Source organism: Homarus americanus, unplaced genomic scaffold (assembly GCF_018991925.1).
Source record: "Homarus americanus isolate GMGI-L3 unplaced genomic scaffold, GMGI_Hamer_2.0 scaffold42643, whole genome shotgun sequence".
NCBI lineage: Eukaryota > Metazoa > Arthropoda > Malacostraca > Decapoda > Nephropidae > Homarus > Homarus americanus.
Genome location: NW_024747582.1, coordinates 3,011,530 through 3,028,033, shown reverse-complemented (window position 1 = coordinate 3,028,033; position 16,504 = coordinate 3,011,530). Strand labels below are relative to the sequence as shown.

Here is a 16,504-nt window from a genome sequence, read left to right as displayed (position 1 = left end):
AATACTGGTGGATTAATAGTTAGTTATTATATATACACAGAGCAACAGGCCTAAGTCAGTGGATATTACAGATTCTTGCCGCCACAACTATTAATGTGAACAGAGGAGCAAGAACGTGTGATGGGGGGGGGGAGAATGCTTAACCTCTTGAGTGTGATGATTTAAACCCTTGAGTGTGATGACTTAACCCCTTTAGTGTGATGATTTAACCCTTGAGTGTGATGACTTAACCCCTTGAGTGTGATGATTTAAACCCTTTAGTGTGATGATTTAACCCCTTGAGTGTGATGAATTAACCTCTTGAGTGTGACGATTTAACCCCTTGAGTGTGACGAATTAACCTCTTGAGTCCCTTGAGTATGATGACTTAACCCCTCGAGTACAATATCATATCTCTCAAGTATTAACTGATCTTCCGCAAGGGTTAGATTACACCACAGGGTTAAATCATAGCACTGAAGGGGTCAAGATGCCTAGCCCTGTTGGAGGAAATAACTGCTGAGAATTACAGTCATAAGAGAGTGGACCTTTAGTACAGTCAATCAGGGGAGTGGACCTATAGTACAGTCAGTCCGGAGAGTGGACCTATAGTACAGTCAGTCAATCAGTCACCCACAAGTCCTGTCATCTCTACTCTTGAACCACAAACCCCGAGATTCAGATTCATACGAAGCAGTAGACGTCCATGCATTATTCTACCCATAAATGCTTCGGATTCACGAGTCTGAATCTTGGGGGTTCGTGGTTCAGGAGGAGAGGTGACAGATGCTTCCTAGGTGGCTGTACATCTTCCTCTGTTCCGACGCCTGTGTTTAAATTACTTACGTCTAATATAAATTAGCTCTTTTTTCCTGTTATAGTACTGCACAAGACAACACATATATAATAAATATAATATTTTCTTAACAATGGTAAGTACAAATTTGGCACAATTTTTTCTACTGAACCCAATACTGTATATACTGTTTCCTGTGTTTCCCAGATGACACCAATTAATACCATTACACAAAGCTGTGATATAGTTAACTAGGACTAATTACCTCCATCAAACAATCAAAATCCTTAAGTAATTTGCCATTAAATGTTCCTAAAATGTAAGTAATTATCAATATATAAATTACTTTCCTCTTTAAATTTAACATTAATATCATCTAGTCACTTCAAAGACATTTTCATAACCTGTGTTTATTTTAACCTTATATTCACTCACCTCGAATCTAACAAATATTCTCATAATCTTCCTAAAACCCCAGACAGAATATTACTCCACATCAAATAGTTATGGAATGTTTTCTTGTCTAATACTAAAATATCAATTGGAATATCTTCTCTTGAATACAGATACCATGTGTAGTGTACTCCTCATGTTGGCTTATACATCAATCATATCAAGGTGAAGTGATACATGAATAATGTTTACATCAGGTGCTGAGATTGGTCGAGTCTTACATCAGGCGTTGAGATTGGTCGAGTCTTACATCAGGTGTTGCGATTGGTCGAGTCAAACCAAGAGTCTCTCACACCTGGAGAATGAGGCACTCCAGGTGAGAACATGACGAGAGGAATGACATAAACGTTGCATTGAATGTAGACGTCTTTCCTCCACTCTCAGATAAGCGATGAGGAATATTAATAATAGATAAACCTCACAAAAGAACAACAGGAGAGATATTAACCAGATCAAATACTGTATAGGATTCTCATTCATGTAATAGAAGTAAGGGCTACTCACACACAGACAGGAAGAAAAAATCTACATTGGGTCGACGTAGTGAGTAATCAAGAAAGGTGTGTACCATGATATATGCTGTGATTCCTCAGTCCTAAGGAGAGTGACTGGCAGACTGAGTGACAATTTAGACAGTCGGGTCAAACAGCAGTCACAAAACACAGTCGGCATAGTAAAATAAATATTGTTTTAAGTGGAGATAAATTAACAGGTGCACTAATAAAATAAACAAGTGAACTATCTAGCATAATTAACAAGTGAGTTATGAAACAAAAATTAACAAATGCAGGATTACTGAGCAATATATGATCGTAGTAAATGCACTGATTTATCCATAATATATCAAGAGCCCCAGTAGATCCAGGTTCTGTACTGGAGATGTGGATAACTTTCCCTCATGGCGATGATATTGGACATACTATACAGAGGTGTCATATACATCTGACATTCACAACGGCTTAAGTCACATAATGCCATAATGACTTCAAGAAATACGTCATTTAAGCGGAAAATCATTTATATTTTAACCACTTCACTATCGAGACGCTACTTTTAATGTTTTCTTTGGCTAACACCGGACGATTTTATTCAGTAGAGAGAGGACCCAATACACATAGGGTTAAGTGAACTCAACATCACATAACCCACACTGTTATGAAGCAAGGTGTACCGTACCCAGAATCACCGCAATGGAGGAAAGTCATAAACACACGGAGAACTAAAGTGGCCGTGATTTGGCAAAGTCATGGAGGGAAAAATACTGACGATTGAACACACTTGAGGCTCCCGTATAAGGCAGCATTGTGGCAAAGCTCGAGACTATAGCTTAGTTTGATCTAGTGGCGTTACACACAGACACACATCCTTACACGCACATACATACACATCCCTACACACCCCCAACCCCACACAAACTCCACATCCCTCCATACACACTCCCTACAAACACACAAACCCCACATCCCAAACACACACACACAATAAGACCCCATGGCAAAGTGTGCGAAAGTAACAAGTGCAATAAATCCATGGACCTCGCACCACCCCCAACAGCATGGGGTGACATAGTTCCCCCACCTGAGAGGATCCTAACATAAATGCAGTTGTCATGAATGTATATTGAGCGATACGGCACTAAATTACGACCAAAATAAGCGTCACGGTGTAGCACGAGAGAGCAAAGATAAACCTGAGTGACTTTCTTGACCTCAGTCTCCATTTACTATTGTTTTGAAATGTAAATACTGTAGATCACCTGAAGATTAGCCACCCCAGTCTATTTCACTAGGGGATTAATCACCCATAATGCTATCTGTGGGTTAGATTAGGTCAATGTAAGGGTGATTAATCTTCAGGTGAAATAAACTAGGGTGTGGAATTTTTATATGGTCTAATTAAACAACTGTTGAAACATTAATGAGATTCGATAAATATCAAGTGTTTTTTCTCCCCCACGTTCATCAACTTGAGGTGTAACCGTCACAAACCTAACCTAACCCAACTAGTTTGAGTCCATCACCTGAAACAGAATCCAGGCAACAAGAGTCCATAGATATTTTGACAGAACACAAAAATGAATGATTAATTATCTGCTTAAAACTTGTACAAATCTTAAAAACAAAATCCCCACTGCACTGATAACATATTGCAGACAGGGGACCCCGATACACAAGGGGTTAAGTATTAATACCAATGTGACAATGTATGGCACAACTTACTCAAACTGTGCAACATAACTTTGATCTGTCAGGAGAATCCATCCAGTACAGTACATAATTCTTACACGATCACATGAAAATTAGGCACCCCAGTTTATATCACCTGATGGGTCGTGTTAGGTGAGTATTAAAGGTGTTTAATCATCAGGTGAAATAGGCTAGGGTGGCTAATCTTCATGTGGTCCTTTTTACATAATAGTTATCTATATATTTTTATAAACATTGTTAGTTCACTGAGACTACAACTCATGGTGCAAATTACATCTGTTTTAACATTACAGAAACTCTCTAAATACCAACAATGTTAGTTACAATACATCTTCTACAACTCAAGATACACAACAAATCTTCATAACATTGTAAATAATCTACAACTCATAACAAAAAAATAGTGTTAGTTTTAATGCAAATATAATTCAGGTGCAAAATACATTAACAAATTTTACATTACAAAGTCCACAATTTTTACCACTACAGTACAGTGTTACCACCAACTAAAAGTACACCTCAAAGTGCTATATGAACAGAAACAATTTTAAGTACTTTGGCACAAACCTCCACAGTGGCAGACCTATAAGCTATATTTCTAAATAATATATAAAATTTAAAATTACATTTGTATAATAATTTAACTGAAAATCTCGTAGCAATAGTGAGTTTCAAGATGAGACGTGCGATTTCAATAACATGAATTTGGTATTAATGTAAACCAAGACTGTTCTTACAGGTAATCGCATACCTTACATTGTCCCCCATCCCCTCAATCCCTAGGTCACAGTGAGCCTGGAACTATCCAAACATCATAAGCACTTTCGGACACTCTTCAATATTACCAAGCTTTAATTGCCTCCTACATATCCGAACCCAATTGGTCATTGCAATCTCGAGTTATTGACGTGACGGAGTGTTGTTTTTGATGTCTCGCACCATAAGTCACGTTCAGCTTGGGTTGACACACACACACAGACACATATTCACACACGCTCACACACACTTTTTCACATATGCTTGGACACATACACCCAAACATGCTCAAAACACACGCACTCACACATTCACACTTGCATGAACACACACACAAGCAATCGGACATCACCTAAACACCTCCAACCTAAACTAACTCGCACCATCACAAAATAGACACAACAGTACGACGAACCTAAATGAATTCACCGAGATAAAATGTCCCTGAGTTTACACAAAGATGCCATACCTCAATTACGGGCAAACAAATACCTTGGTTGCCATTATAAGCCGGTAAACAGCTGGCAATAAAGACGACAGATGAGAGAACTTGCTGAACTATAATTCAAACGTGAAACTTTAATTGCACTTTTAAATGATTTTCGCTTTTTGTTTTTGCCCTGAGTGACTTACACGAGTAGATGCAAAACCATGACCAAATTCAAGAGCAAAATATCAGAAACGGGGAATTTATCAAAACGTTCAAAATATATGATAATAAATACTCCATCAAGTGAGTCTATGTGAGCCTCAAGTGTTCAAGACCTCCCTGTCTTAAACCAGTGGTACCTTGTCACTGTACTATACACACCACTCTACCTAAACCAGTGGTACCTTGTCACCCTCACTGTACTATACACACCACTCTGCCTAAACCAGTGGTACCTTGTCACCCTCACTGTACTATACACACCACTCTGCCTAAACCAGTGGTACCTTGTCATCCTCACTGTACCAGAGAAATCACATACACACACACACACACATATATATATATATAAACTAAATGCTAGAGTTCATTTCCATTATCAGATCCTCATGATGGAACGCCCAGCTGGCTGTATAAATGTCTGCTCATCAGGTATTTGGTATTCTGCATTTGTTATGAATCTCAGAAGTTGTTTTAATTAACTCAATAACTCATGTAATATTTTCCCCGAAGCATATAATAAATAAGGTCAATCTTTAAAATTACTACAGTGCCAAATCTGAGAATATCAAAATCGATGCCATCGTCTATAAATAGTAAAATCCAGTTCCTTCTTTACAATACAATAATTCAAAGCACAATACCTTACTTATAGAAAGCCAAAGTCAGTACTGGTAACCGAGTCCGAGTGTTTATTATTATCAAAGTTGCGCTTCTCAGCCGCCAAGTTCACCTCCACCAATGTGTCGATGCTGTTCACACTCGCCCCACACAGTATCTTCTGGGCCGCCAAGGAGCTGAAATTAAGATTCAACTCTGAGAGGCTCGGATACGTACTTACCGACAAGCCCCCCGTGTCTGGGCTGCTGCCGGGTTTGTCTGGGTCCTTCACGCTGCTGTTTGGACTCGTATCACCGACGTCTTTCGTGACAGTTTTCTCGTTTTCTAAAGGTATAATACTGGTAACATTCTGCACATCAGTACCCGGCGACGACTTCTTCTTGGGCGACCGAGGATGTTGCTGCTGTTTGGTGTTGGACGTTACGTGTGACTGCTGCCCTTGACTCACCGACTGCTGTTGCACTTGGTCCAGTGTTTGGCTACACATCTGTTTATGACACTTGTCCACTTCTTGATAGCCCAAGTTACGTGAGGTGAGGTCTTGACACGACCCTTTTACGTGCGTCAATTCACCGTCGCCGTGTAACAGATTATTCTTGAGGACTTCCGGACGCTGAGGTGACGACACGACTTTCCGCGAGTTGTTCATGTTGGTGACGGCTAAGTCGAGCTGGAGTGATAGCCGGTTGTAGCGTCCACCACCCTCACTCTTCACCGACCCATCTTTCTCGTGCTGTTGACAATTTTCATTCCACTTCTCATCCTTGTTGTCGGGCTTATTACCTCCTTGTGAGATTTCAAACTGTTTTTCTTTCTCTCCCTCTTTCATATCGAGCATTTTCTTATTCTTCTCGTCTTTACTCTCACATGAAGTATATTTATTATATTTCAATTGATTCTTCTGCGTTATCTCCTCTACATTAACTCTCCCTATCATCACATCCTTACTGTCATGTCTTCCATCTTTGCTCTCCCTCTTCTCTCTATCTCTTTTGTGGTTTCTATGATTACTCTCTTGTTGCTTCTGATTCTTTCCTTTCAAACAATGATGCGACTTGTGCCTGTGGGGTTGGGATGATGGCGGCGTCTCTCCGGGCCCGGGAGTGTGTTCACCCTGCGCCCTCTTCTCCGTGTTTTCTCCCGACCCCTTGACTAAATCCTCTCTTGATTTCGTCGGTTCTTCCCCCGATGTTTTGATGTACGTCTCCCCTAACGACTCTACGCGTTCCTCTTCCGGCGTCCTACACGGATGAGTCGACTGTTTCCTCGTCGCGTGCGCTGGGAGTTTGTTCGCACTCGTCCGGGATTCTGCGTGGTGAGTCGGGTGTTCCAGGGTTTGTTTCTTCGTCGTCTCCCGGTTGTCTAGGGTTTGCCGGCTGGGTGAGGATTCTATTAGCTGATCACTGTGATTTTTCTTCTTTTCGTAATTTTGGTGAACCGGTGATCGGTGTTTGTGATTTTCAATATTTTGGTGAACGGGTGATCGGTGTTTGTGATTTTCATAATTTTGGTGAACTGGTGATCGGTGTTTGTGATTTTCATAATTTTGGCGTACTGGTGATCGATGTCTGTGATTTCTGCAGCTTATGACAGGTTCCCCACAACGATGTAGGGGTGAGGACTCAAGCACAAGTCTGTCCAAACCTTCCTTAGCAGACATCTGGGTATAATACAATGGTGATGCCTGAGAATGAACGTAAGAATGATAGGGAGAGAGTGAACCTTGAATCTGAACACACGATGAATGCAGATGAGCCGGAGAAGACGAGTCTGATCTCTGTGATGGAGGGGGCGTGGCAGATTGGGGTCGTCTAAGTCGCCGTGGTAGAGTAGCAGACCGTGGCGTCCACTGAGACGTAGAGCACCACCACGACTCCTTGTCCTCCTGTTGAGAGTAATATAAACTTTACCCTCACGGTGTTTTAGATATCAAATATGTTAAAGTAATCACACCTGAGTAGTCCCTCCATACACAAGTACAGCCCACTCGCAGCCCTCATGTAACAGGAGTCAATAAATACAACAGTGACATCAAAGTATACAAAACAGTCTGAGCCTTGACTTGGATATCAGGTTGGATTGGGTTACAGTACTTAACCAAATATATAAGCTAATTCTCCACCTCTGATCATAGGGTTCTAGCTAATTATCCAGGTACAGGACCCAATGATCACCTGAGGTTTACCCCCCCCCTCTAAGCTTATTTCACCTGATGATTAAGCACCCTAATAACACCTGTGGGGATAGGTTCTATTAAGATACTTTTATACCTGTTTTAACCCACTACTTAATCTACAACAGTAACCACAGGACGAGCCACACACACACACACACACACACCTGCCTGCGTTGGGATAATGTCTGGACGGCAACACAGTGCACGTGGACGGCTGGGGCGGTGTCGTCACCCCACTCTGGCGGGGGAAACTGGGCAGAGAATGATCCCAGGCGCCGGCGAGGGGACACACGCAGTAATTTGCTCAGTACTGATCCTCGTTCACCTGCTGGGGAGTGAGGAGTATTTTATATCTCATAATGTACCATGAAGAATAAGAGAACACATGTATATTTAATTTAATAGCACGCACGCACGCACGCACGCACACGCACACACACACACACACACACACACACACACACACTGAAGTAAATAAAAAATAGAAAAAGACCAAATCAAATAGAGATTCACAAGGTGTCAGTTCCCTGTTGGTTATGAAGGGAGAGGTTTCCATTGTGCTGAAAATTACAGTACAGTATAATAGACAGGTTAAGACATAAGACACACCTTTCACTGTGATGTCAGACATATCATGTGCCTGGTAGGTGTTGCAGGCGTACGAGGAGACGCCCGATGACGAGTTACCAAAGGCAGTGGCCAACAGTGCAGCCTTGGTTGGGGAAAGCCTGAGGGACGACGTGCGGTTGTGAGTGCGGTGACTGGACAACACCCGTAGTGACGCCTGACGCTCCAACACAGCCGACCCTCCACTCCAAGACCCTGTGTGTACAAGGAATGTATTGAAATAGATTGCTGAAAAGTTACCAAGGCTCATCTGAAGACTAACCACCCCAGGTTATTTCAACTGAAGATTAACCACCTTAATGCTAACCTAACCTAACTCCAGGTAGTGTTAGGGTGTTTGATCATGAGGTATTATAACCCATGGCACTAATCTTCAGGTGATCCTAATGTCTCAATTCCTTTCCCGTCTTGAAAATGTTGTTATACTTGACCCTTTCATATATATATATCATGGCAGGAAGACTAACAACACAACAAAACCCAGCAGGTCCAAGATTCTCAGAGCCAAGTGCTGTAGTAACTCACCAGGTGGGGTTGGTGTTGGAATAATAACTTTATCACTGGGCTGTGCAGAACCAGTGATAAGTTCAGCCAAGTCAGTCTGGGCCGCAGAGTGACTCATGCCGCCGATGCACATGTGGTTGGCGCTATCAAGACATGCCAGAGGATGACGGGTGGACGGCGTGGCGAGGGACAGAGCAAATGACGTATCGGGGGACTTCTCCGGCACCGACGTGAGCTGGTACGTGTCGGGGTGAACTATGCCGTAGCTGTGGCCCGTGTAGTACACCTTACACTGACGGATCAGGTTGGACAGAACGGTGTGGACGTGAGCAGGGTCTGGAGCGTTAAGACTCGGGAAGGTAGTGGTAAGGGAAGCTTGGACGGTCTCTGCTTCAGCTCGCCCTCCATCCTTTGTAAGTCGGTATATCACCCAGCACAGGGCATCAGCTAATGGTGTAAACTGTCCCTGTGGCACCTTGACCACACTGCACCCAGATATCTCACCTGCAACACACACAAACATTACACAACACATACAGTACTTTATTTCATGACTCTAACCTCTCACCTGCAACACACACAAACATTACACAACACATACAGTACTTTATTTCATGTCTCTAACCTCTCACCTGCAACACACACAAACATTACACAACACATACAGTACTTTATTTCATGTCTCTAACATCTCACCTGCAACACACACAAACATTACACAACACATACAGTACTTTATTTCATGTCTCTAACTCTCACCTGCAACACACACAAACATTACACAACACATACAGTACTTTATTTCATGTCTCTAACCTCTCACCTGCAACACACACAAACATTACACAACACATACAGTACTTTATTTCATGTCTCTAACCTCTCACCTGCAACACACACAAACATTACACAACACATACAGTACTTTATTTCATGTCTCTAACCTCTCACCTGCAACACACACAAACATTACACAACACATACAGTACTTTATTTCATGTCTCTAACCTCTCACCTGCAACACACACAAACATTACACAACACATACAGTACTTTATTTCATGTCTCTAACCTCTCACCTGCAACACACACAAACATTACACAACACATACAGTACTTTATTTCATGTCTCTAACCTCTCACCTGCAACACACACAAACATTACACAACACATACAGTACTTTATTTCATGTCTCTAACCTCTCACCTGCAACACACACAAACATTACACAACACATACAGTACTTTATTTCATGTCTCTAACCTCTCACCTGCAACACACACAAACATTACACAACACATACAGTACTTTATTTCATGTCTAACCTCTCACCTGCAACACACACAAACATTACACAACACATACAGTACTTTTATTTCATGTCTCTAACCTCTCTGCAACACACACAAACATTACACAACACATACAGTACTTTATTTCATGTCTCTAACCTCTCTGCAACACACACAAACATTACACAACACATGATGCTATATTTCATGTCTCTAACCTCTGCAACACACACAAACATTACACAACACATACAGTACTTTATTTCATGACTCTAACCTCTCACCTGCAACACACACAAACATTACATAACACATACAGTACTTTATTTCATGTCTCTAACCTCTCACCTGCAACACACACAACACATACAGTACTTTATTTCATGACTCTAACCTCTCACCTGCAACACACACAAACATTACATAACACATACAGTACTTTATTTCATGTCTCTAACCTCTCACCTGCAACACACACAACACATACAGTACTTTATTTCATGACTCTAACCTCTCACCTGCAACACACACAAACATTACATAACACATACAGTACTTTATTTCATGTCTCTAACCTCTCACCTGCAACACACACAACACATACAGTACTTTATTTCATGACTCTAACCTCTCACCTGCAACACACACAAACATTACATAACACATACAGTACTTTATTTCATGTCTCTAACCTCTCACCTGCAACACACACAACACATACAGTACTTTATTTCATGACTCTAACCTCTCACCTGCAACACACACAAACATTACATAACACATACAGTACTTTATTTCATGTCTCTAACCTCTCACCTGCAACACACACAACACATACAGTACTTTATTTCATGACTCTAACCTCTCACCTGCAACACACACAAACAACACACAAACATTACACAACACATACAGTACTTTATTTCATGTCTCTAACCTCTCACCTGCAACACACACAAACATTACACAACACATACAGTACTTTATTTCATGTCTCTAACCTCACCCAAAATGACAACGGCCTCACCACCATCACCAAGAGCTTTATCACAAGATTCATACATGGGCATTTATTCAGTAAAACCATTAAAGAAGTCTTCACTGATTCAGCATATACATACAGCACACAGACAATGCATGTATACAATAAACCTAGACAGTGCAGGAATACAAACAATATACCTAGAGAGTACATGTATACAAACACATCAAAAATATCACCCAAATAATAACAACAAATCACATTAGATCTGGAACTACATGGGATCAAAACTCACCCAGCATAGTTATGGTGAAACCCGTTGGGGCGGCGAGAAGAGCCCTAGACCAGGCGTGTGTTAGAGTGACCAACACGCTCGAACTCCCGCCCACCAGCAATACGTCACCTACCAAGTGACCCACGAATTCTGCCTCCTGTACTGCCATCAACAACTCCTTATCCCACACACACACGGAGTTAGCTGTCTGCCATGCCTGCCAATGTTGAGACAAGTTGTTATACCCTGTCTGCCTTGACTGCCAAAATTAACACAAAAATTTATACCTATCTGTCAATAAGTTACCAATACAATAAGTTACCAATACAACAAGTTACCAATACAATAAGTTACCAATATAATAAGTTACCAATACAATGAGTTACCACCACAAAAAGTTACCAATACAATAATTTAACCAATACAATAAGTTACCAATAGTATAAATGTTCCTTAAGTTTGTACTTACACTTCAAATGATTCTTCGAGCCAGATTAATGTCAAAAACTTTAAGATTGATGAATAGAATTGATTAATAAAACTCTATATGAACGTACAGGGTCATTATTTTTATTCAAGAGCCCTAATGAATACTGAACTATACTAGAGGTCAGGTTAGGATCAGACTTTATTCCTGCTGACTTTTAGGTCTCTGTTTATTGTATGTTCTAAATTATAAGAATTATTTAGATGAAGATTAGACACCCAGGTTATTTCATCTTAAAATTAACTGTCCTAATTCTAACCTGTCCTAATCCTAACCTAAGCTAATCCTAACCTAACCTAACTCCTTCCTCCCACAAGTAGCATAAGGGTGTTTATTCTTTAAGTGCTCATAATCACCAGAAAGAGGAGGTAGCCATCTTGGTAATTGGTGATGTGGTTGGTGGCTGAGGGCGTGGCCAGGTTCGAGGTGGGTAAGGAGGCGGGTGACGGGCCGTTGGTGGGCGTGTCGCTGCCGGTGGAGGATGAAGTGGGCGTGGTAATGCCTCCTGGTCTGGGCTCCGTCGCGTTCCTGACATCGTGAACCGAGGTCGGGCGTGTGGGAGTGCAGGTGTGGGGTGGTCGTGAGGGAGTGCAGGCGTGGTGGGTGTGGTGTGGTCGTGTGGGTGGAGGGTGTTCCCTCACTAGCTTGATGGCCAAGCAGCGCTGGTGCAGCAAAACACTCTCCCCCATCTGCATAAACACACCACAGTTAGAAGCTGTAAATCAATAGCTTGTCCACATGGTTAGTGACCTGGGTAGAGCCTATCTTAGTACTGTGTAACCTTTCTTACTGTCTGTATACCCAATTTATGTACTGTACATTGTTTGTATATCTACACTATACCTGCATTAACTAAGGTCAATTTGTAGTTTCGACCAACCACATTATTATTTTATAAAAAAAATGGCATCCGATTTTTTAGACAATTTTAAGACACTTTTCTTCTTTGACGTTTCCTTCCCAAACGACCTAAAATTACCTAACCTAACCTCTTAACTGGGGGCTCTGCGCCCATGGATCCCCCGGTATATTTAAGTCCTTTGAGAGAGAAACGTCGTAGAAGAGGTGTCTTAAAATTGTCTATACCATAAGATGGAGTATTTTTCATCAACAAATTCTGCAGTTGGTCGTTACTATAAATTATCCCTATCTATATACTGTACAGACACTGTTTCAAATGTACTGTACATAGATACTAGTAATTTGTTAATGCTAACCTAACCCTTACTTAACCTAACTTAACCAAAGCTAACCTTAACCTTATCTAAGCTGACCTTCCACTAACTGCTCAAAGTATCATCAGTAGGGAGCTTAATCTTCTGGTGAGACATGCTAACTGATACCTGATATAACTAGCAAAAACAAAAGGTTAGCCTCAGCTTATTTCACCTGAAGATTAGCCTCAGCTTATTGCACCTGAAGATTAGCCCCAGCTTATTTCACCTGAAGATTAGCCCCAGCTTATTTTACCTGAAGATTAGCCTCAGCTTATTTCACCTGAAGACTAACCTCAGCTTATTTCACCTGAAGATTAACCTCAGCTTATTTCACCTGAAGATTAACCATCCTTATTAACCTAACATAACATCCCCCACAAGTAGTAGTAGGCTGATATAATATACACTATTCCTCGTTTAAATATAATATAATATATATATATATACTGTATATATACCTCAATCTTTTACATTTTTTGAGGGTAAAAAAGAAAGATCGAGATAAATATAAAGAGTGTGAGAGAGAGCAGCAACACACATGAGCTTTAGGGAGGGGCGGGGGGAGAGGTGAGGGGGGAGCCGCCCACTACCTACGCCCTGTCAACACACCTCAGTGATATACACGAGTGAGAGACAGCTCTATCTTTCTCTACTTCACTCTCACTCTCAATCTACTGCATGATTGACACACATACAGACAAGACACACACACACACGGAGACTAAACCTAAAACTCACCTCACTACTGTTAATTCATCTTTCCTCAACACGTTATTTCTTCCTCATCTTATGGGTTTGTTATTCTATTAATCATCTTTCCTTTCCCTTCACATGGTCTCTTTTAACACTAACTGTTAGATGGGCGCTTATTCGGTAGCTATTTCTATATGAATACGTAATTTTTGTCACGAAATGATGAGGTTGAAGAGTAACATCCACCACGTCTCATGGTTAGTGTACAACTGAGTCCTAGCTAGTGTTTTGGCCTGGGAATATGGAAAAGTTATCATACCGCAACAATAACACCTAAAAGTAATTATATTCAGACTTTTCATTTGTTGGTTGGTACTTATCACTTACTAGTATTATGCATTGTGTGTTTATGCTTTGTAATTGTTGTGGTAATAGAGACACTGACCGGAATATTTGATCAAACAAAACTAATTGTCGTACACGTGTTTTGGCGCACCTCCATTGATCTACGGCACCACCATCATCACAGATCCTGTACATTTCTCCTTAAAATTCACATTTCTGTGGCACCAAAGCTTAGATATATATTATTACCATAAATTCAGATATGTATAAGATTTTGAAACACCTATCAATACTTTATGGGATAATTCACTGTGTAATCCGAGGATGGTGACATTTGATCGTCCATCTGGCACCGTGGTTGCAGAGCCGCAGGGCCGCCTCGAGGGAACAGAGATGGCTGGGTCATGCGCCACGAACTGACACAAAAAAAATACAAATTATCTCCCAAACTATGCACTTACTAGATTCATCAGTATGCAAGACATGGTGGAATACAGCTGCTTTATCTCCCGAGGTGAGTGTATCGTTCTCTCAGTCTCGCATTATCCAGAAATGAGAAATGCAGATGAATTTTCCCATGAGCTCCAACGCCCATCTGATGGCAATATTAGAAACACGTCTGAGTGATGGAATTCCCTCTTATCGTCTTATCCAAACGAGCCAATATTCTTTCCCAAGACGTGAAGATAAAGTAACATTTCATTCATAGCAGTTACAATCACTTCTGTCATACCAAGAGAGAAAAACACAAAATTTTGCTACACGCTACAATCTGAGGCCCAAATTCTGCATGAGTTTTACATTAATCAGCAGTGTTGAGACGTGACATGTTGATACTTCCCACATCAAAAAGGTTTAATTCACCATGTCAATTATACTGAAGCAGCGGTAATGGTAAAACAGATCAACGATTTCTTTCTGAATGGCCAAACTACCATTAAGTAGTTAGCGTCCAAAGTTTACAGTTGTGAGGAACTACGTGAATTATAAACCGATAACTTTAAACAAACAACCTTAGCCTAACATAATATTAACCAGAAATAACATAACCTGAAATAATATTAACCCTAGACAATATTAACCTTGGCCTAACATAACCTTAACAACTTTAAATCAGTTACTTGAGGTAACTACAGGCATTGGCGTATCTGGAAAGGAGAGGCCCCCCCAAGACTTGAAGGTAGGGCCATTATTTTATTTCCATTCAGTGGTGTCAGAAGGGGTGAGCACAGTGATCCCATTCAGCAGGGGGGACATGTTTAGGCCACCTGCAATGAATAGTCGGACATGGCAGGACCAGCACACACGTACAGTACCATTATCTACACTTTATATAGTGCCATCCGGTGAGAGGAAGCTTAAGTGTAATTTACCTCTGCACTGTGCAGAAATATTGGTAAATTTGCATAAGCGCACCACTGTTAAAAAGTAAAAAATGTGTTTTTCTAGTGTATGTGTGTATGTTTAAACCGAATGACCTTCATTTCCGTCGGAAATTGGCGGGGTTTTTTTATCGAATTTTTTCGTGGAACGTTTACCGAAAAAAAAATGGCTAAGCGAATAAAAAATACACCAAAAACACTAGAAAAACAAAAACCTAACCTAACCTGACTGACTCTCACCATATGATGGAATCACTTATTTCTCACCTTATTGGCCGTCTCTTCCTTGTCTTTGGTATAAGGGACGAGTTACCACAATGCCACATATGTTGGTCTTGACAATATTTACCTTCAGTCTTACACTAGTACACTTTACTGAGGTCGGGAGAACACCATGAGATCTAAAAAATGCTATAGTTTCTTCGTTTTTTCCCCAAACTCTCAATCAGCTCCATATAACTGAAGTGACGCCCATCACAGACTTCCATGGTCGGAAATGAATTTGCATTTCGAAATATGAGACACAAAATAAAAACAGAATTTGATTGAGCCAAAAATACCGCTCTTGGTTGGCCATGACGTGTATGGGAACGCATGCGCGTGATGATTCATGAAGGAGACACTGTCCACTTACGTTTCTGTCACTGCACTTGACGTTGTTTCTAGTGTGCACGACAGCCACTACTGTACTAGGTGGCTGGTCTTGAGCAAGTGCTGGCATAATCATTTTCATGTACAGGTTAATTATCATTGTTTAAATATAATGTTTAACTGCGCTTGATGATCAGGATCACGGCACACGGAGCACTGCACATTTGGGGAACACAGTGCCTGTAGACTTATTGTATACTCTACCAGTGACCTAACCTACCCAGAGACTTCACAAACCGCACCTGCTTCTCTGATCTCAGAAAAATGATCGCGTTAATCCCCTGACCCAACTTAACACTGCTTTACCTTGACGCAATCTTGATCCAGAAGGAGGGGGGGTTAAGTGTCCCCTTCCCCTAATAGTGACCAAAAGTAATGGTAACCTAACATAACCTTAACCTTAATAATAATA

General features: G+C 41.0%; 1 protein-coding gene across 3 annotated transcripts; it reads right to left on the bottom strand.

Annotated features, from left to right (window-relative positions):
• Positions 1 to 305: 305 nt before the first annotated feature.
• LOC121879763 lies at positions 306 to 13,971 on the bottom strand. 3 transcript variants are annotated; one of them, XR_006091413.1, is made up of 8 exons: positions 13,760 to 13,971; positions 12,161 to 12,493; positions 11,339 to 11,534; positions 8,790 to 9,272; positions 8,247 to 8,459; positions 7,802 to 7,965; positions 5,128 to 7,346; positions 306 to 5,076 (listed from the first exon to the last, which is right to left on the bottom strand). XR_006091413.1 is itself a non-coding variant. In XM_042386533.1 (7 exons), exons 2-7 carry the CDS (start codon positions 12,491 to 12,493, stop codon positions 5,490 to 5,492), a joined length of 3,246 nt encoding a protein of 1,081 aa, XP_042242467.1. In that variant the 5' UTR covers positions 13,760 to 13,971; the 3' UTR covers positions 306 to 5,489. The 3 variants fall into 3 exon arrangements, 2 of the variants coding, with proteins under 2 accessions (XP_042242467.1, XP_042242468.1); XM_042386533.1 differs by having other exon boundaries at positions 306 to 7,346; XM_042386534.1 differs by having other exon boundaries at positions 306 to 7,346; positions 7,802 to 7,962.
• Between the last annotated feature and the right edge of the window lie 2,533 nt (positions 13,972 to 16,504).

Excerpts from the sequence above, each read along its gene's own strand:
- LOC121879763 (XM_042386533.1), bottom strand. The coding sequence starts at position 12,493 with ATGGGGGAGAGTGTTTTGCTGCACCAGCGCTGCTTGGCCATCAAGCTA. Across the intron at positions 8,460-8,789 it reads TCCAACACCAACCCCACCTG|GGTCTTGGAGTGGAGGGTCG; the intron begins GTGAGTTACTAC and ends TTGTACACACAG. Across the intron at positions 7,966-8,246 it reads GTCTGACATCACAGTGAAAG|CAGGTGAACGAGGATCAGTA; the intron begins GTGTGTCTTATG and ends CTCACTCCCCAG.